Raw genomic sequence first — 26,031 nt, 5'->3', positions numbered from 1 at the left:
GCAGAATTGTTAATCACAACTGAGCGAACAACAAAGCATGCACACCCTAAGGCGCACCTAAGCATCAGTCTTTTTCTTCGGGATGAGCACTTGCGGATCTTCTTCTCGGTTACAACTTGCAGATTCCCTGTAGTGCATTATCATATGAAGAAAAAATTCACGCATAACAATGTATTACTAGACGTAAACGCCACATGATGTGAAGATGCATCTTTAATCATGATATTAAAGAAATTTAGAAGCTCAAAGAGTGGAAAAATATTTGAATTACATTATTGCTAGCCCATTGTGAAACTAAACCACACCCTCCTCCCCCTTACAGATAATATCGTTTGTTCAAAACAAAAAAAATGTACTAATCGAAGTAGCAAAGGCCTTGTAGTCACTAGGAAGGCCATTTGAGGGTATGTGCTACAAAATCAAGGTCATCAAGTGGAGCACCAGCTGCAGCAAGGGCATCAGAGGTCTGCTTAACAAGCTGAAGATAGTCAGACACGGAAAGGGCTCCGTTCTTCAAAATTTGAAGCTTAGCTTTGAGCTGCAGCAAGTGGGATCTACTAATACCACCAAAACGGTTCTCCAGGTTGATCCATAGAGCAGGCGCAGTGGTTGAAACATTCGGACGCTAAATGATTAATTATTGTATCAAAGTGTATACAAGCAGTCTATATCTCTAGTGATACTCCAACAAAGAAAGGCTTATGGTGGAATGAGAGCCAATTCATGTTTTATGTTACTATGATCATCGTGATGGTAATCACCCTCGTTGTCATCGCTGTAACTGTCGTAAACCGGACCAACAGAGAGCGGAGTTTCTGACTTCTCATCTCCGCCCTGCAGATGTCGGAAAGATGTATTCTGTTTCTTGAAGGAACTTCTCTCCGAAGAGTTTGAGGCAGAACTTTCGAGTTTGCGAGTTTCATCCACAATAGAATCGGATGATGTTGATGTCTTCAACAAGTGTGTAGTAGCAGTGGATGAAGTACTTTGTCTGGCCTTCACTCTCCTTGTCCATCCATGTAGCGAATTTCTTACATTTTCGGATACTACAGATTTCTTGAACCTTGAACCCATCTGTGTGATGATAACATAGAGTGGGAAGGTTATAAAGCTACACCAGAACTGCGTGACAACCCTGCAGTGAGTGATCAATAAGTCATCAGCATTTATATCTATGATATCGAACCACATTGGCACAATTTGCAGACAATGAACTAGACCTGAAGCACATCAGTTGCAATGGAAAGAGCGAAAAATGTAAATTACATACCCAAATGTCAAGCGAATCACAAGGAAAGTACGGTTGTCCATGAAACACGAAGGTTCCTTAATTTCCCACTGGAAACAAAACATTTGAATCAGCGATTCAGCATCACAAGGAACTAAAATAAGGAAGCTTTGAACTTTTTTATCTCAGAGGCCCGTCTAAGATGAAAACTAAAAACTAAAATGGTTATCAAATGGGCCCTTAACAAGTCATTACATTCATACCAGGGACCAGATGAAAGTTGCCATCTCGAGGGCATTCTGAAAACAAATGCCGGTAAAATATTAGGATGGTGGGAATTAAACGTCATTATTTTAAGAATTGAAATGGATGCAAGTGATCTAGTACTCACCTGGAAGGATATCAATTGTATTGCACGTAAAAGAAGCCAGGGCTTCTTAAACCAGAAGAGCTCATCTCTTAGCTTAAACTGATGATTTTTCATGTACGGACTTTCTTCCATGATTTCGACAGCCAGCTTTACCACTATTCGGTGCAGTTTTGTACCAATAAGCAGGATCAACTGATGTGGGAGTCATGAAAGAAGGGAAACAAAAAGAGAAATTATGCAGTGTTACTTCGAAAAATGTTTAACTTTAGAGAAGCTCCAGGAAATTTGAACATCAGTGACTTACAATGGCTGGAAGGAAGGAAAGCCAAAAGTAAAGGTTGCTTCCTGAATGTCAGTAACAAAGTTAAAGCGCGCGGTAAGATTAGCTTGACAGCTAAAATGTATCAATTTTTTTCCAGGAATTTTAACTGCATAAATTTTAACTTGGGTGACAATTGTTGTCCTTTGAAACCATAGTTAAGCATTGGTATAAGCTTTTCGAGACAAAGAAAATTACCATGAAAATCTAGAACAGCACAACAGATGGTGTAAATCCAAAGAGGCAAACTGCAAAATAAGTGCAAAAAATGTAATTACGTTCACCAGAATCTATGTTGAGATGAATAAATTACTGAATTCGTCATAGAAATAAACTTTTACAAAAAAAAAAAAAAAAAAGAAAACCAGTTTCTGAAGAAGAGTAATGAGTAAAAAGTTTACCTGATACCAACAATATCCTGAAATTCTTCCTCCATGCTGCGAATCATATAATTATGGAAATCATACGACAAGGGAAGTTGATGAGTCTACATGAAGGAGGTGAAACACAGCAGAGTCAGCAATGCAAAGCTAGTCCTGTGATCTTTACTCGCACATTCTTTTGCACTCTGAACGACTCAATATGTAATTAAAAAAAAAAAAGAGAACATAAAGCAAGCTATAATACCGTGGATATGACTTATTTTCCATAAATGTAACAGTCGTAAAAAGAAACTAATATTCCAGATGCCATGGCAAAGCCAACTTTTCTACTATAACCGGACTCACAGTGTGAAAAAGCATGCAGATATGAATATGAATTATACAAGTACCGTAAATGCTCAAGAAAGACAAAAAAACATTTAAGACTAGAAAAGAACGTACAGTGATGAAGCCAAAGCGCAAAGCCATGTAAGAAGACCGGTTTATAGAACTCCAGAACTGGCGGCTGAAACAAAGCTGCAAATTGGGTTGAACAAAGTTGATGTTAAAGAAAATCATAACAGCAGATAAAGCAAGAGACAAAAGTTTAGGAAACTGCCGTTAACATAGCACAAGCATACATTGCAAATAGCCAAATAGAATATCATTGATTGAAATTGATTGTCCTACATGTAAATGAACAACGAGGTAAGTTTTAAGCAATGTTGTAGCATCTGTGGAGATAGTGATAATGCCCAAATGCATGCAAATGTGGGGGCCGAGACCTCAAGTTAAAATTTAAAGATACATTTCTCAGTCAAGATGATGAAACAGAATTACCATCCAGCATATAAATAACAAAAAGGTGATAAATTTCCAGTGTACTGATATATCTGAATAAGAAATTAGGATGTGAGAATACCAGCCAAACAAGAACTCTGTGCTGGCTCCATGGATGGGATGCATGGTGAAAAATGAAAGTAGACAATCTCCTCATTCTTTGAATACCTGGTCTACCTTCCGCAGTATCTGGATAAAGGAAGCAAAAATAATAGGGCATGCATGACATCTACAATTTGTACAGCATATCCAAGGTTACGTCTGGTAAACAACAGATGGACAACTCTGGAAATCAATACAAACAGTTTTTCACCTTCTAAGGTCTGAATTGCTATAGCTTTGGCTTCATTTTCCCATACTCTCCAGCTGTAAATCTGCACAAGATTAGGAAAATGCGCGTAGTTTTCCTGTAAATAGGACGGCACAACCCCAGGGACCATTAGAGAAGTTTGATCGATGATATGATATAGTTACCTTAATCATGGCCAGGACAATGGCTACGAAGCTGTAAAAAACATGGGTGATGCCGAGCACAAACATCAAACGGTGAAGCTGTTCAAGACTTTGTTGAGAAGCAAAGGATTCATGACCCTAGCAACCATATAACAAGATATGAAACAATCTTTGTGTTTATTGCTTTCTATTGGGGCCGATCAGATTTCACTGAGTACCATGTGACAAGAAAATTTTCAACTAACAAGCAAGCGAATGTTGTCACATGTGAAAGAACCATAAACTCTGTCATCAAGATTTTTCCAAATGATCAATACGCAGACTCAGAACAAGTGATTGCTGAGATTTGCGCGGGAGAATATATACACGTTTAAAGTATTTCCAACTACAATTGCATTAAAAGGAATTCATTATGCCATGAGCAAGTGAAATTACCTCAGGACAATAGCCGTGTTGAGAACCAGCCTTCACCTGTACACTGGAGACTGAACTATTCAAATTACCTGAACTCGGAACAAGAACATGTTCAACAGCATTCAAAAATTCATTCTCCGATGCACATGGAAAGAACCGGCTGCTCATAACCGACGATTTAACACAAACCTTGGCCACAATAATAATGAAGTGACTCATCAACAATGACATAACCCCAAAAAGCATGAGCTCTGCTTCAACAACATTGACAGCCAAAAGGATGAGTTGAAATCATCTGAACAAAGATTAGTACAAATTGAATGAAGAACAAAAAACCGATTTCTAAAATTATTACCTTCTTTAATCTTCTGCAGAGCAGCAATTAGAGACTTCCTTTTAGTCTTATCCAACCACTGTCACAAAGTAGGGGAATAATATAAGACTCTGAGATAATACGATATTCTAAACTACTCTAATCTACATCATCGAGGATCAAAATTGATGAAACGGGGCGGACACACCTGAAGTTTTTCTTGAAATAAGGACAATATAATCTACAGATTGAACTTAGATAAAAGGGGTGTGACTAATTGGCTAAACTCACTAAGAAGAGGCATACGATTAAAAGGTAAACAAACACCAAAACAAAGACAAACATTGAAGATTTAAGATCAAAATTACCTTTCCAACCCGTTCCAAAGAGCCATTGAAGAAGAACCCAAGAACAACCATGACACAAGTCACACAAGCAACTGTCCATGTTGGGGTTTCAGCCAAGGATCTTCCTTCCCTCTCCTCCATTTTTTACCAATCCCAAACGCAGAAAAACCCAGAAGAACAACTTCTGCTTTTTTCAAAAGCTATCTGCTTCCGCTTGTCTGATGAACCAGAACATTCAACACTAAAAATGGTACGACTGGTTGTTACATGGGTTGATTTCAGGCCATTAATGGGCTCCGATTAGGTGGTGGGTTGCTGGGTTTGTGGGGTTTCCATGCCCAAAATGAGAAGTGCACCAGCAGAAAATTTAAGGAAACATGCATGGATTATTGTCACGAAATTATTCACTGACCCACTTTCAGTATGGTGGGCGGCCACAGAAATGGGCCCCACTAGCTGACACTAGCAGTTTGCATGTTTTGTCCTTTGACCACAGCATCTCTGGGGCTTTGAGCGTGTCTCTGTCTTCCATGCTGACCGTTTCATATGATACTGTTTAGTCAGCATTAGTTAGCATGTCACATTGAATGCATATTACAATAGTGCGCAGATTCTAATTTCATAAGTGGTTAATTTAACAAAATTTATTATTTGACAAAAATAAAAAAATAAAAAATAAAAAATAAAAAAAAAAAAGCATGTCACATTGATTAAGAAAATTAATAAAGGATATAGTCATGGCAAATTTAGGATCGTATTCTTTTGGTGCATTTTTCTACCCATATATATATTTTTAATTAAAATAAAGTTAATTAATTGAAAAATTAATCATAGTTGGTGTATAGGATATCTGGCAGTCTAAGGCATGATAAATGCACTTTATTTTTCTAGAGATTGCATGTTGAAAATTGAATCTTGCAAGCGTCACTTCTTTGATTCTAAATTGGTTTTGGGTTGAATGTTTATATTTTAATATGGTGTCATAGGAGATTATTCATGTCACAAGCAGTCTTACGTGCTTCCTTGTTGAGACAAGTCCACATGTGAGGAGCGGAAAATTGTGACATATAAGATGATGTGTTAAGATTATTCTATGTTAAATAATGAAAGTTTGGCGTGATAGTCTAGAAATAAACAGGCACATCTCTACACATTAGTTTTGAATTGAATGCCAACATTACAAGAACAATGTTATTTGAACACATAAAACTAACACGCTTGCTGAGACACCCACTTTTATTAGAATTTAGAGTGGCAGCTAATTTGTTAATTTTGGGTGTGTAAATAATGAGTTGCCGACCACCTAACTATAATAACTGTGGTATATCTAGTATCTGCCATGGTTGTTGAGAAGATTATAACAATCAATATTGTATGTGAAGCGATTTCATGGATCTTATATAATATAAGAGAAATGTTAAGAAAACTCTCTCAAAGTTTGACTCTCTGCCCCTTATGTTTATGACATGGGTCATTTTGGTTCCGGTCCCTAGTCAACTCAATTGTTAGATTGAAATCTTATTGTTTTTTATTTTTTGATCAAAATCATTTGACTTTGTACACTTCAGCATTCTAATATTACTATATTTCCATGTCATCTTTTTGAAATCTTAAATAAAAAAACTATAATTTAAAATATTGATTGAAGTCCAATATTTAAGGGACTTAAATCCAAGAATTTATGTAATTCAAAATCCTAGTATTTTGAGATTCAATCAATCGATCAAGTCTAAAAGAGATTTAAAATTTTATAAATTCAAAAATTTATGGGATCATATATATATGTACAAATCTCACGAATTATGAGACTTTAAAAAAAAAAAAAAAAACAATTTCTACAATAAAAATTCATGCACACTGCACATATTTTTTGTGAATTTTATTGAGTAGTATTAAGGGAAATAATGTCCCCATGAATTCATACATACAAAAGCAATGTACCCACGAACTTAGACCAAAAATAATGTATGTACCCATACATTAATAGCATATGGGTACATATTGAATTTACAAGAAAACTCATGTGTACATTTAAAACTCAAGGAAAAGAATGTCCATCGTACCACATTGTTTTATAGACATGCATATGTGGGTACATAAAATGCAGCAACCTTAAAAACCATTTTACATAATATTCTTCAAAAACTTTGTACCCATATATTTATGTAAAACGAATTTGAACCAACCAAAACATATTATAGCAATAGATATATTAGAACGAAACATGTAGATTTAAAATGTACCCATGGATATAAGTGTAGCCAACAAGACATTGAATAATCAAGACTAATATATAATAATAAAAGGAAAAAAAATATAAAGAACAAAAGAAGATTACTTCAGAATGGTACAATTTTCACATAGCCTTCTCACTCTACAGTCTGCATGTTTGAATCAACCAGATTCCTACAAATCTCACAAGCCGATAAAACCATTGATGCTAATTTGTATTTTAATCACAATAGGTTTATCAACATATATGCATTGGATCAATTCAGGAATGGAGAAAAAATGGAGAAAATTGGGTTTGGGGTGTTGTGGATTCCGGATGTGCATAAGGGAAGAAGAATAATGGAGGAGTGCAAATGGATTTTCCTTGTTTTAAACCTACTAATATAGTTTATTTTGCCTTAAATGCAGAAGATTTCATTTATGATGATGTGTAATATTTTAAATACTAAAATGATGACATGGATTAAGTCAAAGGATCTTGATCTAAAATAGAAAAACAATAAGGTTTCAATTAATATAATATGAAAATAAGGAATTGGAACCTAATTTTTCCTAATTTTTCCTAATGTTTGTCCAAAACAAAGACAAACATTGAAGATTTAAGATCAAAATTACCTTTCCAACCCGTTCCAAAGAGCCATTGAAGGAGAACCCAAGAACAACCATGACACAAGTCAGACAAGCAACGGTCCATGTTGGGGTTTCAACCAAGGATCTTCCTTCCCTCTCCTCCATTTTTTACCAATGCCAAACGCAGAAAAACCCAGAAGAACAACTTCTGCTTTTTTCAAAAGCTATCTGCTTCCGCTTGTCTGATGAACCAGAACATTCAACACTAAAAATGGTACGACTGGCTGTTACATGGGTTGATTTCAGGCCATTAATGGGCTCCGATTAGGTGGTGGGTTACTGGGTTTGTGGGGTTTCCATGCCCAAAACTGAGAAGTGCACCAGCAGAAAATTTAAGGAAACTTGCATGGATTATTGTCACGAAATTATTCAGTGACCCCCTTTCAGCATGGTGGGTGGCCACAGAAATGGGCCCCACTAGCTGACACTAGCAGTTTGCATGTTTTGAAGTTGTCCTTTGACCACAGCATCTCTGGGGCTTTGAGCGTGTCTCTGTCTAGCGTGTCGCATGATCATGATGAAGAATGAATTTAAACTTTTATGAGTGATTAATTTAACAAAATTTATTGTCTGATTAAAAACAAAAAAAAACATGTCACATTGATTAAGAAAATTAATAAAGGATATTGTCATGGCAACTTTAGGATCGTATTCTTTTGGTGCATTTGTCTACCCTTATATTTTATTTTAAATTAAAATAAAGTTAATTGATTGAAATATTAATCATAGTTGGTGTATAGGATATATATGGCAGACTAAGGCATGATAAATGCACTTTATATTTTTTAGAGATTGCATGTTGAATATTGAATCTTGTAAGCGTCACTTCTCTGATTGTAAATTGGTTTTGGGTTGAATATTTATATTTTAATATAGTGCAATAGTGGAAAGCTGTAACATGTAAGATGACGTGTTAAGAGTATTATATGTTAAGTAATAAAAGTTTGGCATGATAGTCTGAAAATAACCTGCACATCTCTACACATTAGTTTTGAATTGAATACCAACATTACAAGAACAATGTTATTTGAACACATAAAACTAACACGCTTGCTGAGACACTCACTTTTATTAGAATTTAGAGTGACAACTTATTTGTTAATTTTGGGTGTGTAAATAATGAGTTGCCGACCACCTAACTATAATAACTGTGGTATATCTAGTATCTGCCATGGTTGTTGAGAAGATTATAACAATCAATACTGTATGGGAAGCGATTTCATGGATCTTATATAATATAAGAGAAATACTAAGAAGACTATCTCAAAGTTAGATTCTCTGTCTCTGTCATTTTAGGTCGGGTCCCTAGTCAACTCAATTGTTAGATTGAAATCTTATTGTTTTTTTATTTTTTATCAAAGTCCTTTGACTTTGTACACTTCAGCATTTTAATATTACTATATTTGCATATCATCTTTTTGAAATCTTAAATAAAAAACTGTAATTTAAAATATTGATTGCAGTCCAACATTTAAGGGATTTAAATCCAAGAATTTATGTAATTCAAAATCCTAGTATTATGAGATTCAATCAATCAATCAAGCCTAAAAGAGATTTAAAATTTTATAAATTCAAAAAATTATGGGATCATATATGTACAAATCTCACGAATTATGAGACTTAAAAAAAAACAATTTATACAATAAAAATTCATGCACACTGCACATATTTTTGTGAATTTTATTGAGTAGTATTAAGGGAAATAATGTACCCCATGAATTCATACATACAAAAGCAATGTACCCACGAACTTAATCCAAAAATAATGTATGTACCCATACTTGAATAGCATATGGGTACATACCGAATTTACAAGAAAACTCATAGGTATATTTAAAAACTCAAGAAAGAGAATGTACATCATACCACATTGTTTTATAGACATGCACATGTGGGTACATAAAATGCAGCAACCTTAAAAACCATTTTACATAATATTCTCCAAAAACTTTGTACCCATATATTTATGTAAAACGAATTTGAACCAACCAAAACATATTATAGCAATTGATATATTACAACGAAACATGTAGATTAAAAATGTACCCATGGATATAAGTGTAGCCAACAAGACATTGAATAATCAAGACTAATATATAATAATAAAAGGAAAAAAAAAATATAAAGAATAAAAGAAGATGACTTCAGCATGGTACAATTTTCACATAGCCTACTCACTCTACAGTCTCTGCATGTTTGAATCAACCAGATTCCTTGAGAAAGCGATGCCTGCATTGCCGTGCCTATGCCACACAAATCTCACAAGCCGATAAAACCATTGATGCTAATTTGTATTTTAATCACAATAGGTTTATCAACATATATCCATTGGATCAATTCAAGAATGGAGAAAAAAATGGAGAAAATTGGGTTTGGGGTGTTGTGGATTCCGGAGGTGGATAAGGGAAGAAGAATAATGGAGGAGTTCAAATGGATTTTCCTTGTTTTAAACATATAGTTTATTTTGCCTTAAATGCAGAAGCGGATGAGATTTCATTTATGATGATATGTAAATACTAAAATGATGACATGGATTAAGTCAAAGGACCTTGATCTAAAATAGAAAAACAATAAGGTTTCAATCAATGTAATATGAAACATAGGATTGGAACCTAATTTTTTCTAATTTTTTATTATGTTGGCACGATAATTGTGCAAAAAACATGAGGTGGCGGATATTCCATGGAAAGTCTCAATTTTGAGAGTATCCTTAGCATCTCTCGTAAATAAAAGCCCAGAAACTCCTACATGTATTCTAACACGTTGAGTACTTGAAAATTTTTGTCTTTCATTAGGAGAAATTTTTCAAAGTATCCGGGGTTTTCAAACGGTTATAACACGAGTGGAGGGACATGGAAACATATATTATTTCCTCCATTTGTATTATGACTTATGAAGTAGCTTTGAAAACTGGACACTTGGAAAAATCTCTTATTGGTTAAAAGGCTCAATTAAAATTGTGGGATATTGAATTCAATTACAAATGTATATCAAATAACGAAAATTTTATTATGCTCTGAGAATTCTTACCGAGAATTCTTACTTCATTAAAACTAATTGTAGTTGGAGTCAACATAATGTTTTTTTATGGTAAAGATCACGAAGTGTCCTCAAACCCGAAGGGTGGGACTAATCTCCACTCGAAATTCGGCTTGCCTCCGGCCATAAAGTGCTCTTAGCTGGTTTCAAACCCCTACCAAAATAGTACCAAAGAATCTGCCAACTGAAGGTGGCAATTTGCCAATCGCACCACACCTTGTGGTTGAGTCAACAGAATGTTTGCATACTTGTGAATTCATACCTTTGATTGAGTCAACAGAATATTTGAATACTTGTGAATTCACACCTTTAATCTAGTAAGGCTGAATTCAATCTAATCGTGGCCAGTTCTGATATTTTAGAGGCTTTGATGTGTTATTTTCGAGTTTAAATAATTTAAATAAGGCCGCTTGAAAAAGAGGATGAAAGTCGAACTCTTCTCGATATTTGCAATTACGTAACCAAGATTTTATTCCCCTTCCTCATACTTCGGAAGTGATACATTCTTAAATATCATCCACTATATATATACACAGAAATTCAGATTCCAGACACAGATGTTGCTCCCATGTAAGAAACTAGAGCTCTTCTTCTGCTTTATTCTGTTGGTCTACATCTTCTGCCTTTTTCTGTTGCACAACATCTTCTGGCTTTTTCCGGTCAGCGTATTCCGGCTTAGTAACCGGAAAATCATGCTCGACCCAAGTGAGATAGCCTCCTCCCATGTTGCTCACATTCTTGAAACCCTATCATTTCATTGACAATCTTCTAAGAATTTGATAGAAATGAAAGGTGGGAGTATATGCACAAATAAAATCGGTTTCAAACTTTTAATAAAAAAAATAAACTAAGGGGACAATAAACCGTGGTTGTTATACGACTTATTGTCGATTTAGTTAGTGCCTCCCGGTTTTAATTCTGATTAAACATCTGTAAACGGTCCTATTTGTACGTATTTCGATAAAATATGCAAAAAAAGGGATACGGATTTGAGAATACTTACAGCAGCCAGAAGATCAGCAGTTGCATAAAGGGATCTAACACCACTTTGACAACCCTGTAAATATAATTATTTCACATTCAGAAATTTACCAGTAAATATATGCTCTTGATTCTTAATAAAAAGCTACAAGATAACCCATGAAAGTAAACAGTAAGAAAATTACCACAACAATAAGGTCATCTTTGTTGCAAGCAGATGAAACCTCTTCCAAAAACTGGGGATTTTTCACCATACCTGAGGTAGAAGAACACATGAAATTGACGGTAAATAAAATCAAAACTAGTGAAAACGCTAATAACTAACAGAAGTTACAGCCACCTTTAGGTGTATTGAACATGTAAGGAATGTTCATAATCTTCTTTGTATCCACATGCCCTTTCTTGTACTCCTCCTCCGTCCTATTATAAATACCAATAATTAAACACCCCATTGAAAAATTACCACTTCGTACTACGGTTTAGTGATATTTTTTTTTCCTTACTTCAAAGACGAGTTTGTACCACATCATTACTACCCCATTGCGAGGCTAAACCCATCCCCACTCCCTTAATACCCATTGAAAAGTTTGAAACCTAGGGCTGTTTGTGATTGCTTGTGTAGAAAGCCCTTCTACTTATAAGCGCTTATACCATAAGTGATCCTGAAAAAACAATTGGAAGTACTTGTAGAGAAGGCGCTCATATGACCCCAAAAACACTTCTAATCTTCTAGTCGTCAGAACGCTTTTAACTCTTCTAAAACAGTCCATAACAGGCCGTTACCCTCGTAAAGTTCCCTAATTTGAGAAAGAATAAGGAAAAATGAAATGGGAAAGAGAGCTCTTTACCTAACTTCCAAAAAACCATAGCCAGATTCGAGCAGATGTTTTGCTTCTTGAACATCAACGGTGACAACCTCCGATTCCGAGCTACAGCATAACAGAACAACGATATAAACAAACCCAGAAAGCAACCCGGCAATCCAAAAATAACCCATATCACAATTTGCAATACAGAACTCAAGAAATTAATTTTCTGAAAATTTGGATAGAAAAAGGCCACCTTCCAATAGAACCCATGAGGAAGAACTGGTGTTATATAAGTAGCTCTGGTTTTTGTGAGATCTGTTGGCTGTTTGGTTGATTTTCCGAGAAAAACCAGCTGAGGATGGAAAAGGTGGGCTGAGGAACCTTACTGCTGCTGCGGTGTTTCGTTTTTCTGTGGGGAAGACCGGAAGAGTTACTTATAGATGGGGAGCTAAAGCTACTTGCAGTTTCAATCATGGGGCCACATAATATCGTGCCACCTAATGAGAACCCACCTTTGATGTGAACTTCAACCAAATCCATAGCATGTGTACAATCATGGGTTATGTATGTTATGACTTTATAAGAAATTCTCCGCAGAGGACGTCCGTCGTTTCTTAAAGAGAAATTAAACTCTAAAATCTAATAGAAAATTAGTCAAATGAAATCCGGGTTTGAAAAATTGTTACAGCATTACACTTTCCTACTAGTCACATTCAAAGTGTCCAAAAACATTTTTTTTTACATTTTTAATGAGTTATTTCTGTATGTGCATCAAACCGTGATTCGCATAAATTATTATTTTTTCTTCAAACTTGCAGTTATTTGTAATATAATTATACAATCATTCAACCAACACGTCGGAGAACCTTTAATATTTTAATGTGACTTGATTAATAATTTAATAGTATAACAATGGATTTGGACTTTGTGGAATCCATATCCATCAAAATCCACTAATCAATCTCTTGATAGGGCAAATTGCTCAAAATGCTATTTTATTTAAGTAGATCTTGAAATTAATATTTCTAAACTCTTGGATTACATGCTTTGTATTGTATCGAAGCCGACTAACATACTAGATACCTTTACATCTAAATATTTTATATATATATATATATATATTTGAGACGGATTCGTGACACCACCTGAGCTTCATGCAACACATGCGGCAGATTGCAGATCAGGGTCATCAAATTTGTGGTGATTCATATGAACGGATCTGCGTCGAGAGCGCAGGTTTATTCAAGTTGCGTTCAAGATGTACTCTTTCACGGAAACATTAAGCAGCAGCTGTTACTGATATTTCCATGGCAGTGTAGACAAATATCATCCTTATGTCTCTTTAATCCACGCAATGGAACACATTCGAGTGGCGTTTGTATGGATGTCCACAAAAAACAAGGAGCAACCCTGAAAAGAAACAACAGACACAATGTTGGATGTGACAATGGTGATGACAGAAGAAGCCTCATGGTTGCTAGAAAGTAGGAACGCGCCTTAGGCGTGGATTACAACTGAAAAGCATTTGGAAACCAAAGGGGATTGCTGTCACTTTTATAAGTCAAATGATAGAGATTTGTAAAATGATTTGGCTTTGATTTGCATCAAAATGGCCGACGCAACGGTCCAAATGCCAACAGAGTCACTCTTTCAAAGGACCTCAACATGTCCAGCGAATCTCGTCCATAAAAAGGTTATTCATCCTTTTGTTGGAGTACGAGGGAAAAACTTTCAAACTAACCTCAATACCTTGGGAGTCATATTTTCCATTCGCTAATTGTATAACCAGGTTTTTCTCTTGATCTGCAAGAAGAAATAACCAAATTTTCAGTATATAATAAAAGTAACCCCACAACCTGAACAATTCGAACACTAAAAAAGAATCATCCATCAAACACTAAATAGCGAGGACGGGCCCAATTCCCTTACCTCAGCATTTGCAATTTTCTTTCTTATATCGTTCTTGCACACAGGGCAGTTTCTCCCCCATTTTTTCAGCCATGAATCCACACAGCTTGAATGAAATTCTGCAAGTAGCTCTCAAGCTGATTAACAGATATCAACAGACTTCGAATGACAAGGTGAGGAAGTAGATGTAAACTACAATCAACCTTTCGATTAAGGCCAAAGTCAATTGCCTAATATGATGATGGGCATTTCATGTCCCTAACCCTATAAGGTTATGTCCAACAGTAGGATTTAACAGCATGGCGATAATAGCAGCTTCTCCAAGTTCTTTCTTCTTAGACTGGACAAATGTTCTAATACTTGTGATGAGAACTTGCACATGTCCACAGTATGAAAGTTCAGCACGTTATAAACCCAAGTTCTTCTACAATGTAATTTATGACCAGTTGAAAGTCTTCTGTGGTATCATCAAGATAGGAGGCAAACATCTACTATGATGTCCAAAAGTAACATTTGTGGCTTGATGGAACTGACATCGCAACTATGACGAAAATACAAGGAATATTAACGTGAGGGAACATCTTATAACTTACCATGTTGGCAGGGGAGAACTTTAAGAATTTCGGAATCTTTGTAATTCTCAAGGCAGATGGCACAAGTTTCTTCAGTGTGGCATTCATCCAAACCAGCAGAACTGAATGTGAAGCAAGGTAGAGCATCCACAATCTTGGTATCCGCACTTTTAGGAAGTTGGTTTCTTCCTTGAGAGTAGGGCCAGCCCCAGTTTCTCTGAGCACAGATGGCAATCACAAGGAGACCCAATACAGTTAGAAATGAGATGAAAGATACAGCGAACACCGACCAGGCCTTTTCATTTGGTAATACGAAGATGCAGCATTCCCCTTCTTCCCCACGAGCATGTTCCTTTAGCATTTCACCAGATGCCTTGGAAACAAATACGGCACGAATTGTGACATTCTTGCTGTTTATCGTCACTGATAAAAGAGGACAGAAATCATTATAAATTATAACAGCCCAACGTAGACTCAATACAATCTTCAACAACATAAGAGGAGCCCAAAATGAAATCGAGCAACACATATATAACAGAAGTAAACAGAAATTTCAAGGGACGTGGTGACTCACTGTGAACCAATTTTTCTCTTCTATTATTGTAAACAATCACAGCACGAAATCCAGCATTTTGAGCGTGTTGCACTTTATCCTCAAAAGTACATTCACCTCTTTCTACTAAAGCAAACCTTGTTATATCAGTTTCATTTGATCGAAAACCATAGCGCAGAGGCCAGCAGGCATCCAAAGGGTCTGCTACAAGCAAAGCTCCACATATTTCAGAGCCATCGACAGCAACAGCTATCACAATATTCAGATTTCAATGATTAGTAAAAGTACTTAGTCTAAAACTAAAAGTGATCATCCAAATATAATCTTGTTCAAGGGCATATGAATTGAACCCATTTCGAACATATTTGATTTGAGTTGAACCCATTTCGACTTTTTACGTTAAGCTAAGGGGTCGTTTGATAACCATTTCAGTTTTTGGTATTTGGTTTGGTTTTGATTTTCACTTCTCATTTCTTTCCAAAAGAAAAATAAAAATTCGAAACGGTTATCAATGGCTCCTTAGCTTAACGAAAACCTGACAATTTTCGAAACGTGTTCAACTAAAATCGAAAGCTGATGCTAACTGAAGAGACACAAGGAAGGAAATTCATTAGACTAGTTTTCCCACATTTTCTCAGCAACCAAACAGCAAAAGATGGAAAGTTACCATATTTGGCGGGAAGGTCGGAGATAAGAATTTCAGATGGTTGGAGAACAATGTTAGCTGAGCTAAGTTGGAGAAGCTGAAAATAAACAACCACAAAGAATCCCACTACGGCTTCCCTCATCTTCCTCTTTCTCTCTCAGCTCCAAATTACCTAAATTAAACACAAAATTAACAAAAAAAATTAATCAAAATTTATTGAAATTCATGAATTCAAGCAATAAGTGACTAAATAAACCGAAAATCGAAAGCAGAAATTGAAAATAAATAAAAGGGCATACCGATTCAGTGAGCTTGTAAGATTAGCGAGACCGAAAAACCCTAGAAGCAGATGGAGAGCTGATAATTGCCAAGTTTCCAACTTTTCAACAGTATTTTTCTACTATATTCGAGCTATACGCTGTCGTTTAGGGTTTGACCTAAATCGCTGCGTTTTGATCAGTAACCATTAGCCGCCAGAGTTAAAAAGCTTCGGTTTTTAACACTGATTTGATTTTTCAGTCGCAGCTTTCGAATCTGTCTGCGAATTTCATGGAAGAAGAAGAAGAAGCAGCTTCGAAGCCGGTGCTGCCGGACGCCTTCCTCGATTTTCTGAAGGAGAACGGGCTGGACCCTTCGATTTATTACGAGAGCCAATCGACCCCACGTTACATAAGGTACTAATTCTCTTTGTAAATTTATTATTCGATAAATATGCGCTAATAAAATTGGTTACGAACTTTTAATAAAACATTCAATTACAAACGATATTAAATAGACAATAAATCGTGTGTATATCGTTTTGGATTTTTTCATTGTATGTTTTGTGTTTCGGTTGGATTTTTGATTAAAAGTTTGTACGTTTGTTGATTTGTGCATGTTTGCCCCTGCTGTTTTTTGCATGTGTTTTTGTAATGGAAGAATTGGGTTTTGTTTGTTATGATTGAAAGACTGAAGCCCGGTTTCGAAGATCGAATCGAAGAGATTGAAGCTGAGATCAAGTGCAAGCTTGAAGAAGTGGAATGGTTGCCTGGATTTTATGCTTTTCCGCCGGATGTTCAGATTGCTAACTCAAATGCATACCGGGAGGGAAAGGTGAGGGGGGAAATTGAGCAGTTGGGTTTACTTTTCCCGGCAAGAAAGTCTCAATTTTTGCGATTTTTTATTGCAAGATTATGAGTTTGTGTTTGTTGGATTTTGGGTTTTAGATATATGGAATTGACGCGGCGTCTGGTGCTGCTGTTTCAGCATTGAGTATCTCAGCTGGAGATCATGTTCTTGACCTTTGTGCTGCTCCTGGTAAGTTGTTTTCTTGTTTCTGTTTGTAACTACGTAGATTGCGTTGAATGGGAGTAAATTGATTTCGGAAAATGCAATGCTTAATGTGTAACGATGTGTAAACTTATCAGCTCTTTACACCAGTTTATGATTATGAGTAAACGCAACTAAATCCGTGTGAGATGTATTTGACAATGTTCATATGCGAAATCTGATTCAGTTGTTACAATGATGACTCTTATTTTTTGCAAATGGCTCACCTTGCTTTCTTCTCCTGTATGTTCTATCTTCAGGTGCTAAGCTCTGTATGATATCGGACCTTCTTGGGGATTCGGGTTCTGTAACTGGTGTTGATGTTTCAAGCCATCGTTTAGCGGCCTGTAGGACAATGTTACAGAAATATGCATTGGGCAATCTCTGCCGACTATTTGTTGCTGATGGGACAACTTTTTCCCTCGTACCCACGAGAGTTCTTTCAGATCCAAAATCATGTAACTGATCTGAATCCTCTTATACCTGAAGCTTCATATCATATGTGAAAGAGTGAAAATCTTAAGAATACTATTTGCAAGCATGTTTCTGTTTTTAATATGTTTTCATTCCATCTAGAATTATGCAGGTGAATCTATTTTGGAAGAAAATGTGACATTCAAGGAGTGGACATCTAGGAGACCATGGAAAGAAAGGAAAGAAGCAGCTAGGGTAAGAAAAAATGGTGCCGTTCGGTCAGGGAATCAACTTCCAGAGCTCATTTATTATGGCCACCACTCTGGTGTGGTTGGACTGACTAGAAGTGAATTGTACCAAACTTTTCGTGACAGCGAATATTTGAGCCGCGGCTATGACAAGGTAATACTGCATTTTGGTTCAATATTTAAACCCGCCTTTACAGGTCTCTTTACACTCTTTCTATTTCCGTATTTTTTTGGACGATCACTAACACCTTTTCAATATCTTTTATGTTATTTCTTTGTCGTTTAACGTCATTTATAGTTTCATTGAAGTTTGCTAACTTAAGCGGGATGTTTATTCAGGTACTAGTGGATGCAGAGTGCACTCATGATGGATCAATTAAACATGTCCAGAAATTCGAACAGTGGGGATGGGAAACTCTTCAACGTCGTGTACTGGATGCAGAAAGAAGTGATAGCCTCACCGTGCTTCAGGTATCTGATTTCAGTTTCTGTCAAATGTATTTGCGAACTTTGCTACTTCGTATATGATTATTACTTCTCTATTGTAATATTTTCCCATGTGCATTTAATGGCAGAATTCTAGCTTCCTTGTGCATCGTCCCCTGTTATAAAAATGCTTAGTAAAGTGATGAAAATATGTGTCCTTGGTTTGCAGTTGAAGCTCCTAACCAATGGTTTTCGATTGCTAAAATCTGGGGGGATTCTTGTTTATAGCACTTGCAGGTGCCTTCTGTTGTTTGCTCCTTTAACCTTTAGGATATTACGCATAAAGGATATCCGCTTGTATTTTGCTAATTTTCGTTTTCTGTTGATTAGTTTGACAGTTGCTCAGAATGAAGACGTGGTAAAGCAGTTTCTTGAGGGAAATCCTTGTGCAGGTGAAGTCCTTTGTGCTTTGTAATATCATTAGTGATGGTTTAAGTAATTTACAGCCTGCAACTTATGGGTATGGTGACTGTATTAAACGATTAAGTATCATTTTACCTGTAGCAGAACGGCTAATCAAAATTAGTTTACCTGACGTGATGGTTTAAGTACTTTGTTTTTTCGTTACATTTTTAACGTCATAAAGAAACCAGATAACAATAGCTAATCTAGACAAACTCATAATCAGTTGTTAATCCCATACTATCTACATTACGAGCTGAAGTTGTTTCTACGACTTTTTCCTGCTCGAGTAGCTCTTGCATCTCTAGTTCGTACTCTATGAACAATTTATCATTACATCAGAGTATACTCGTATCATTTTACACGCTTATATCCCTGTGGTTCATCGGTTCCTTCTTATTCTGCAGAGTTGCAGGCGATAGATGCTGCTGAAAATTGGCCGTGCAAGAACGGGCGAGTACCAAATACCTTGCGCTTCGATCCCGTGACTTCAAAAACGAGCGGACTGTTTGTCGCAAAGTTCTCGAATTTGACCATTTGATCAAGTTTTAGTTGTACTGCATTTTCTTTTCGTTTCTTTGCACTGCTGAATAGTTCAGACAACCATTGGGAGAGGATCACAATTACGACCAACATATATGCTGTATTCTTTATATTTCTTTCCAGTGGAAAGAAATCACACAAAAGCAGTGAACATTTCGTTCTAGCAAGGCAAATTCCCCTCCTTTTTCTGGTAAATCAATGTGGCTCCTTGCCCGACAAGGAGAAACTAAAGCAAAACATCACGAGATTGGTACGAGGAACCACCCGATCTCATTTTGGATTTGCTTATTGAGGAATCTGGTTTGTAATTGAAAGCAATGTGCTTGGTTTTTTCATGAATGAAGGCTATCGAATCTTTTCACCAAAAAAAAAAAAAAAAAAAAAGCAAAACATCACGAGATCTAGAGATTCCATCAGCGTCCGACAACAATATATTATGACAACATGCAAAAGCTTGATTGAAATAAACTGGACCAAGAGAATACGACAAACTTAAGTTAGCTAGTTCATTAGTCACAAAACTCATCCCTTTTTGTGCAATTAAAATTTTTGTTGATGCATTTTTCCCGGATAGTGTAGAAGAACTATACCAAATCGGTCAGGCTTGTCAAGATACTACTAGATCCTGCCAGACGATAATCGGTAAGGCTTTGTTATGTTCCTAGTTTAAGACCTAAATGACAATTTTTTTTAACAGTGTAGAGTACTCAATACGGAAAATGAATGATCACGGAAAATGAATGATCATAATTGAATTAAAAAAAAATACACGCTATTTTTGCTTACTTGTCAATCTAATGGTTATAAAATTGGATTATCTAATAGTCCGGACTATTAAAGACTTACCTCCAAAACTATACTGTCACATCCCGGCCCGGGTGGGACCACTTTCCGGGCCCGCTCCACCACCGTAGCACGATATTGTCCGCTTTGGGCCCCGACTACGCCCTCACGGTTTTGTTTCTGGGAACTCACACGAGAACTTCCCGATGGGTCACCCATCCTGGGATTGCTCTCGCGCGCTACTCGCTTAACTTCGGAGTTCCCATGGAACCCGAAGCCAGTGAGCTCCCAAAAGGCCTCGTGCTAGGTAGGGATGGGAATATACATTTAAGGATCACTCTCCTGTGCGATGTTGGATGTCACAATACGAAGCCAAAATGTAATGTTAATATTAACTTGATTGCTATTTGAGGATTAAAAATCAAAGGAAAACTAATAAAAATGACTTGAAAATTTTGAGCTTTAACAGTAAGGATAAAATAAATGATAAAGTGAAATAATACATGATTGATTTTTTAGTGTAAAAATATGGTTTTTCGTTAAAGTAAACAACATCGGAAATTTTTCGTTAAAGTTCCTTAAATCAAACCAAATTAGTTCAAGCCCATTCCTACGAGAAATTTTTAGTTGTAACGGGAATAGGGATAGGATACCATATGTTTTTATACAAGTGGTGGAAATTTTTAATTTTTAATTTATTAACATTTTAACACACATAACCCATAATTTATATATATATATATAAGTGATATACCACCTCTCGTGTGATGGTCACATTGAAAAATTTCTTCATTTCTACCAATAATGTTTGGAGGGCGCGTTTAGATACATACACTATATGCATTAATTAATATATAGAGACACGTAATGTACCACCTCGTATGACAGTCATATTAAAAAAAATTTCGTTCCTACCAATAATGTTTGGAGGGCGCATTTAGATACGTACACTGCGTGCATTAATTAATATATAACAATTGGAATGTACCACCCACCCCAACAAACAACTAATTGGTACGTGTTTATTTGTTATATAAACTAATAAAGACTGAATCTGAATCAGAAAATGTACTGCGCCGGAAATCTGTACAGATTCATCCGACGTAATTACGTATGCATACTTCAGTATCCAAAACCAACACGCTGTCGTTTTATTACGTTACATCATTAGCAAGCCTCCAAAAAGCTTCAGGACAAACTCGTCGGTAAATCCAGGTCACCGCTGACGTCTCTCAAGAATTGCTAGTCAAACCCAGAATATCGCTACGCAGACCCACACACAAGCTCCGATCAAAAGGCCTCGAATCCTTGTTTTTCGGAAACCAAGACGTCCACGTTTCATATTCTCCTTTAGCGCTCGGAGGAGCAGATGACCGGCAGCAGCGGCCACGAAATCGCAGCTCCCCTTAGTAAGCAAACACTCAAATTACAAGTTTCTCCTTCTTTTTCGCCAAATTTACATTTCTAATTCCACTAATTTCGCTGCATTTGGTTATCGCTGCAGTTCCGAAGACTCAATACGATGCCTCCGCCTCATCTCCGCCGCCGGCGGACGAGAACTCTCCGATCGAGCAAGTCGCCCTTACCGTTCCGGTCACCGACGATCCCTCCCTCCCGACCGTCACGTTCCGGACGTGGACGCTCGGCGCCCTCGCGTGCGTTCTACTCTCCTTCCTCAACCAGTTCTTCTGGTACCGCCGCGAGCCCCTCTCGCTCACCTCGATCTCCGCTCAGATTGCGGTGGTCCCGCTCGGCCACCTCATGGCGTCGCTGATCACCGATCGAGTTTTCTTCAAGGGGCGAAAATGGGAATTCACGCTCAATCCGGGACCCTTCAATGTGAAGGAGCACGTGCTCATCACCATCTTCGCCAACTCCGGAGCTGGGAACGTCTACGCCATCCATATCGTGAGCGCGGTTAAGATCTTTTACAAGAAGAACCTGTCGTTTTTCGTTGCGCTGCTTGTCGTTTTGACTACTCAAGTGCTGGGGTTCGGGTGGGCCGGGCTGTTCCGGCGGTACTTGGTGGAGCCCGCCGCAATGTGGTGGCCTCAAAATCTCGTTCAGGTTTCGCTCTTCAGGTAAACTCGCCTGATTTCTTTATCCACGTGTCGTTTCATTAATGGCGCATGTAATTGTTGGTCTACGTAACCAACTTGCTTATTATTCATACACATATTAATTGAATCGGATGAATTAAAAAAGATCAATAATAAAAAATTAATTATATCAAAGATAAAAATGAACGTGTGAATAACAATATCCTATTCATAGTAGTTCGCCTTGTCTTGGGCCTTTAGGTAGGGTGTTTTCAATTAAGAGTTTATTCAATCAAAATCTTAAATGAATTTATGGAAGTGATGGGTATTAATCAAAATTTTAAAAGAGTTTATAAAACTCTATACAAATTTGAGTGTATTAATTCTTAATTTTGAAGTAGGTAATAAAACTCGTTATGTATTAAATTAGGATTTGATTTGAAGCATTTTAAAAATACATGATTTTAATAGATCTGAAGGGATTTTATAGTGTTTTTTTAGGCTTTACGCATCTTAAGATTTTTAATAATTTCACCCAAAATTAACATAGAGTCTATGGAACACCATTAAACTCCATGAATTAAGAAATCCATTGAACTTCATGAATTTATAACTGTTTTAAAATCTTTTATAGTAGCTTAGGGTTTCCATGAATTTATAACTCTTGTATTTATTTATTTAATACAAGCTTAAACTGAAATGCATATGTCTTCATCCGCTCTGTCCAATATATCCCTTCGATTTCTAAAAAAGATTACTAATCCTTAACTTTTCGAGTAATCCTTCATTCACAGCTATGCTTCCGTCTATAATTAACAAGTGATTGTTAATTACCTTAGTTGTGATGATTGATACTAGAATTATCAAAACATGCTGGTTTAAGTAATTAGAGGAAAAATTACAATAGAAGTTACTATAGTAAGGAAAATGTACGGGCCGGGGTTTGCAACTTTAGTAGTTAAAAGCATTCACAAACGATATTTGGGGGAAGGGGGATTCAAAAGCGGAACTAAGGTGTAAAGAAGAATACTCATAACCAACTAAGCTACAAGCCTCTTGCTATGTTATCCTTCATTTTTATCTTAAGTAGTATTTTGAACACTCTGGCATATTAGCGGTCTCCATATACTACATATAATATGTTCACTTATTTTTTCTCAAGATGGGGCTTTTCTAGCATAATAGCATTACTTGTTAGGCATGCCCGGTAACGTTTTCAGAGAATATTTTCAGAAAATGGAATCGAGAAATTAAAGAACGTGCTTTTTCAAGATCCGAGATTGTGTAATTCTTGCTGCCTATTTTTCTTTGCAGTTGGTTTTTAGTGTAATACTATAAGACCATCAGTCTCTCACTTAAGTAGTATAAACGAGAATGTTGAGGAAGTCATGAATCATGACTGCTCTATGTGGTTTGTGTGCATGTTATGTATTTACAGGGCACTGCATGAGAAAGAAGAGAGGCCAAAGGGTGGATTAACAAGAAACCAGTTCTTCCTCATTGCCTTCACTTGCAGCTTCGCTTACTATGTCCTTCCCGGTTACTTATTCCCAATGCTAACTTCCCTTTCCTGGATCTGCTGGATTTTCCCTACTTCCATCCTGGCTCATCAGCTCGGTTCAGGACTGCACGGTCTTGGCATCGGTGCTATTGGCCTCGATTGGTCAAGTATATCCTCTTACCTCGGGAGCCCACTTGCCAGTCCGTGGTTTGCTACTGCCAATATTGCTGCTGGTTTTTTCCTTGTGATGTATGTCATTACTCCTGTGACTTATTGGCTCAATGTATATAATGCCAAAACTTTTCCCATATTCTCGGATGATCTGTTCACATCTACTGGCCAAAGCTACAACATATCAGCTATTATAGATTCCAACTTCCGCCTTGACATTAATGCATACGAGCGAGAGGGCCCCCTCTATATGAGCACCTTCTTTGCTATCTATTATGGCATCAATTTTGCCTGCCTTACTGCCACTATTGTTCATGTTCTCCTCTTTAATGGGAGGTAAGCGACACTTTTCACATTCAACTGCTGCTGTCTTTTCAATATTCTCTAAAGCAAATTTTCCGTAAGTTGTATTAGAATTCTTCACTTAAGCTCGGGTTCTGCATCAATATATGTGCAGTGATATCGATCCTATGGTGAAATAGCTTATATATTGTTAATTTGTTATACATTTTGCTCACAAAGCCTTATTGTATCGAGCGTGCAGGGACATCTGGCAGCTAAGCAAGTCTGCCATCAACGAGAACAAGATGGACGTGCACACAAAGCTCATGAGAAAATACAAGCAAGTTCCTGGATGGTGGTTCATGTGCATCCTTTTGGCTAACATAACCGCAACCCTATTTACTTGCCATTATTACAATTATCAACTACAACTGCAATGGTGGGGTGTCTTGCTTGCTTGTGGTCTTGCCTTGTTTTTCACTCTTCCTATTGGAGTCATCAATGCCACAACAAATCAGGTGTAGTATCACGCTCCTCATATTCTGCTTTTTTTTGTTTTGAGTTAGGATGTTATTTACCTTTCTATCCACTTATGTCATCCAATATTTTGTCGCACACTTCTTTCTAGCTTTGCATTGTTATTTCTCTAGCATTAACAATCTTTTCATTTCCGAACAGGCGCCAGCGTTGAATGTGATCACAGAGTACATCATCGGGTATCTGTATCCAGGATATCCAGTTGCCAACATATTGTTCAAAGTTTATGGATACATAAGCATGAAGCAGGCCATCGCATTCCTGGAAGACTTCAAGCTTGGGCACTACATGAAAATTCCTCCCAGAGCAATGTTCATGGCACAGGTTAGCATCCTGTGTTTTTCTCTTCTCAAACATGTTCGGAAACAAAAAATACTCACTAAGTTTCATCAAAATTCTTTTCAGGTAGTTGGTACTATTATAGCAGCGATTGTCCATCTAGGAACTGCCTGGTGGCTTATAAGCACAGTCCCAGACATATGTGATAGGGCGTTACTACCATCAGACAGTCCATGGACTTGCCCGGGCGACCATGTCTTCTACGATGCTTCTGTTATTTGGGGTCTTGTCGGGCCTCGCAGAATCTTTGGTAACCTTGGCCATTATTCCGCCATCAACTGGTTTTTCTTAGCTGGTGCTATAGCTCCTGTCCCAGTTTGGCTTGCTCACAAGGCCTTCCCAAGCAAACATTGGATTAAACTTATCACCATGCCGGTGCTCTTTGGGGCAACAGTTAACATGCCTCCGGCTACTGCTGTCAACTTCACCAGCTGGATTCTCATTGGATTCGCATCAGGGTTCATCGCTTACAGGTATTATCGCGCCTTGTGGAGTCGCCACAACTACGTGCTATCTGGAGCTCTGGACGCCGGATTAGCGTTTATGGGGGTACTTCTGTACTTGTGTCTGGGGATGGAACATGTTAGCTTGAAATGGTGGGGAAGCAGCCCAGATGGTTGTCCTTTGGCTTCTTCCTCAACAGCCTAATGAGTTATAGCTAAATCATGCCCCCTGCTGCAAGAAAAGTTGTAAGGTGTATTTTTTTTTTGTAAGAACAGAAAAGTTGTATGTTTGATATGCATAATTATGCGCTTAGGGTAGAACTGTAAATAACTTGTGTAATAACTATTGTTTATTGATTATTTGATAGCAAATATCAATTCATTTTTGAACCATATTATTGTTAATCCATTGTGAGGTTTAGTCCACTCCCCAACCCTGTAAATAATGTTGTTTGTTAAAATAAAAAAAAAATTATTAATTCATTTTTTATTGCAAGCGATGGTTCTAATTTGAATAAT

At 37.0% G+C, this 26,031-nt stretch overlaps 5 protein-coding genes across 10 annotated transcripts; 2 read left to right on the top strand and 3 right to left on the bottom strand.

The window, feature by feature from the left end:
* Positions 1–195: 195 nt before the first annotated feature.
* On the bottom strand, positions 196–5,060 carry LOC137748561 (MLO-like protein 4). The gene is made up of 14 exons (XM_068488732.2): positions 4,668–5,060; positions 4,342–4,399; positions 4,008–4,237; positions 3,594–3,710; positions 3,433–3,493; positions 3,202–3,308; positions 2,742–2,816; positions 2,319–2,404; positions 2,116–2,165; positions 1,903–1,943; positions 1,620–1,790; positions 1,492–1,527; positions 1,271–1,338; positions 196–1,135 (listed from the first exon to the last, which is right to left on the bottom strand). The coding sequence occupies exons 1-14, from the start codon at positions 4,785–4,787 to the stop codon at positions 700–702; spliced, it is 1,656 nt and encodes a 551-aa protein (XP_068344833.2). The 5' UTR covers positions 4,788–5,060; the 3' UTR covers positions 196–699.
* Positions 5,061–10,970: 5,910 nt separating this feature from the next.
* LOC137747203 (thiosulfate sulfurtransferase 18) lies at positions 10,971–13,044 on the bottom strand. 2 transcript variants are annotated; one of them, XM_068487266.2, is made up of 6 exons: positions 12,591–13,044; positions 12,377–12,457; positions 11,869–11,948; positions 11,714–11,784; positions 11,551–11,604; positions 10,971–11,293 (listed from the first exon to the last, which is right to left on the bottom strand). In XM_068487266.2, the coding sequence occupies exons 1-6, from the start codon at positions 12,605–12,607 to the stop codon at positions 11,126–11,128; spliced, it is 471 nt and encodes a 156-aa protein (XP_068343367.2). In that variant the 5' UTR covers positions 12,608–13,044; the 3' UTR covers positions 10,971–11,125. The 2 variants fall into 2 exon arrangements, with proteins under 2 accessions (XP_068343367.2, XP_068343363.2); XM_068487262.2 differs by lacking the exon at positions 12,591–13,044 and having other exon boundaries at positions 12,377–12,584.
* On the bottom strand, positions 12,610–16,453 carry LOC137747202 (receptor homology region, transmembrane domain- and RING domain-containing protein 1). Of its 4 annotated transcripts, XR_015957429.1 has the most exons (8): positions 16,316–16,453; positions 16,038–16,188; positions 15,392–15,619; positions 14,839–15,240; positions 14,267–14,364; positions 14,079–14,140; positions 13,483–13,747; positions 12,610–12,746 (listed from the first exon to the last, which is right to left on the bottom strand). XR_015957429.1 is itself a non-coding variant. In XM_068487260.2 (7 exons), exons 2-6 carry the CDS (start codon positions 16,156–16,158, stop codon positions 14,111–14,113), a joined length of 879 nt encoding a protein of 292 aa, XP_068343361.2. In that variant the 5' UTR covers positions 16,159–16,188; positions 16,316–16,453; the 3' UTR covers positions 13,199–13,747; positions 14,079–14,110. The 4 variants fall into 4 exon arrangements, 3 of the variants coding, with proteins under 3 accessions (XP_068343361.2, XP_068343362.2, XP_088543217.1); XM_068487260.2 differs by lacking the exon at positions 12,610–12,746 and having other exon boundaries at positions 13,199–13,747; XM_068487261.2 differs by lacking the exon at positions 12,610–12,746 and having other exon boundaries at positions 13,199–13,747; positions 14,087–14,140.
* A 100-nt stretch (positions 16,454–16,553) lies between these two features.
* On the top strand, positions 16,554–19,584 carry LOC137747200 (rRNA (cytosine-C(5))-methyltransferase NOP2C). 2 transcript variants are annotated; one of them, XM_068487257.2, is made up of 9 exons: positions 16,554–16,690; positions 16,964–17,108; positions 17,222–17,312; positions 17,585–17,782; positions 17,911–18,140; positions 18,326–18,457; positions 18,642–18,709; positions 18,803–18,864; positions 19,282–19,584. In XM_068487257.2, the coding sequence occupies exons 1-9, from the start codon at positions 16,566–16,568 to the stop codon at positions 19,413–19,415; spliced, it is 1,185 nt and encodes a 394-aa protein (XP_068343358.2). In that variant the 5' UTR covers positions 16,554–16,565; the 3' UTR covers positions 19,416–19,584. The 2 variants fall into 2 exon arrangements, with proteins under 2 accessions (XP_068343358.2, XP_068343360.2); XM_068487259.2 differs by lacking the exons at positions 18,803–18,864; positions 19,282–19,584 and having other exon boundaries at positions 18,562–18,696.
* A 1,617-nt stretch (positions 19,585–21,201) lies between these two features.
* Positions 21,202–25,905, top strand: LOC137747712 (oligopeptide transporter 7). Its single transcript, XM_068487873.2, has 6 exons — positions 21,202–21,609; positions 21,705–22,281; positions 23,678–24,247; positions 24,456–24,711; positions 24,872–25,054; positions 25,136–25,905. Exons 1-6 carry the CDS (start codon positions 21,570–21,572, stop codon positions 25,715–25,717), a joined length of 2,208 nt encoding a protein of 735 aa, XP_068343974.2. The 5' UTR covers positions 21,202–21,569; the 3' UTR covers positions 25,718–25,905.
* The last annotated feature ends 126 nt before the right edge of the window (positions 25,906–26,031 follow it).

The sequence above is a fragment of the Pyrus communis genome, chromosome 2, assembly GCF_041283825.1.
Source record: "Pyrus communis isolate YQ-2024b chromosome 2, ASM4128382v1, whole genome shotgun sequence".
NCBI classification, from domain to species: domain Eukaryota; kingdom Viridiplantae; phylum Streptophyta; class Magnoliopsida; order Rosales; family Rosaceae; genus Pyrus; species Pyrus communis.
Note: the sequence above shows the minus strand (reverse complement) of the source record. Positions and strands in the feature narration are given on the sequence as shown.

Excerpts from the sequence above, each read along its gene's own strand:
- LOC137747202 (XM_068487260.2), bottom strand. The coding sequence starts at position 16,158 with ATGAGGGAAGCCGTAGTGGGATTCTTTGTGGTTGTTTATTTTCAGCTT. Across the intron at positions 15,620-16,037 it reads CGACCTTCCCGCCAAATATG|CTGTTGCTGTCGATGGCTCT; the intron begins GTAACTTTCCAT and ends ATATTGTGATAG. Across the intron at positions 14,365-14,838 it reads AGTTCTCCCCTGCCAACATG|AATTTCATTCAAGCTGTGTG; the intron begins GTAAGTTATAAG and ends AGCTACTTGCAG.
- LOC137747203 (XM_068487262.2), bottom strand. The coding sequence starts at position 12,525 with ATGGGTTATTTTTGGATTGCCGGGTTGCTTTCTGGGTTTGTTTATATC. Across the intron at positions 11,949-12,376 it reads TATGGTTTTTTGGAAGTTAG|GACGGAGGAGGAGTACAAGA; the intron begins GTAAAGAGCTCT and ends TATTTATAATAG. Across the intron at positions 11,605-11,713 it reads AAGATGACCTTATTGTTGTG|GGTTGTCAAAGTGGTGTTAG; the intron begins GTAATTTTCTTA and ends TTATATTTACAG.
- LOC137747200 (XM_068487257.2), top strand. The coding sequence starts at position 16,566 with ATGGAAGAAGAAGAAGAAGCAGCTTCGAAGCCGGTGCTGCCGGACGCC. Across the intron at positions 18,141-18,325 it reads TGAGCCGCGGCTATGACAAG|GTACTAGTGGATGCAGAGTG; the intron begins GTAATACTGCAT and ends ATGTTTATTCAG. Across the intron at positions 18,865-19,281 it reads TGAGGGAAATCCTTGTGCAG|AGTTGCAGGCGATAGATGCT; the intron begins GTGAAGTCCTTT and ends CTTATTCTGCAG.
- LOC137747712 (XM_068487873.2), top strand. The coding sequence starts at position 21,570 with ATGACCGGCAGCAGCGGCCACGAAATCGCAGCTCCCCTTA. Across the intron at positions 21,610-21,704 it reads CGAAATCGCAGCTCCCCTTA|TTCCGAAGACTCAATACGAT; the intron begins GTAAGCAAACAC and ends TTATCGCTGCAG. Across the intron at positions 22,282-23,677 it reads GTTCAGGTTTCGCTCTTCAG|GGCACTGCATGAGAAAGAAG; the intron begins GTAAACTCGCCT and ends ATGTATTTACAG.
- LOC137748561 (XM_068488732.2), bottom strand. The coding sequence starts at position 4,787 with ATGGAGGAGAGGGAAGGAAGATCCTTGGCTGAAACCCCAACATGGACA. Across the intron at positions 4,238-4,341 it reads TCTGCAGAAGATTAAAGAAG|AGCTCATGCTTTTTGGGGTT; the intron begins GTAATAATTTTA and ends TTGTTGAAGCAG. Across the intron at positions 2,166-2,318 it reads CAGGATATTGTTGGTATCAG|TTTGCCTCTTTGGATTTACA; the intron begins GTAAACTTTTTA and ends CTTATTTTGCAG.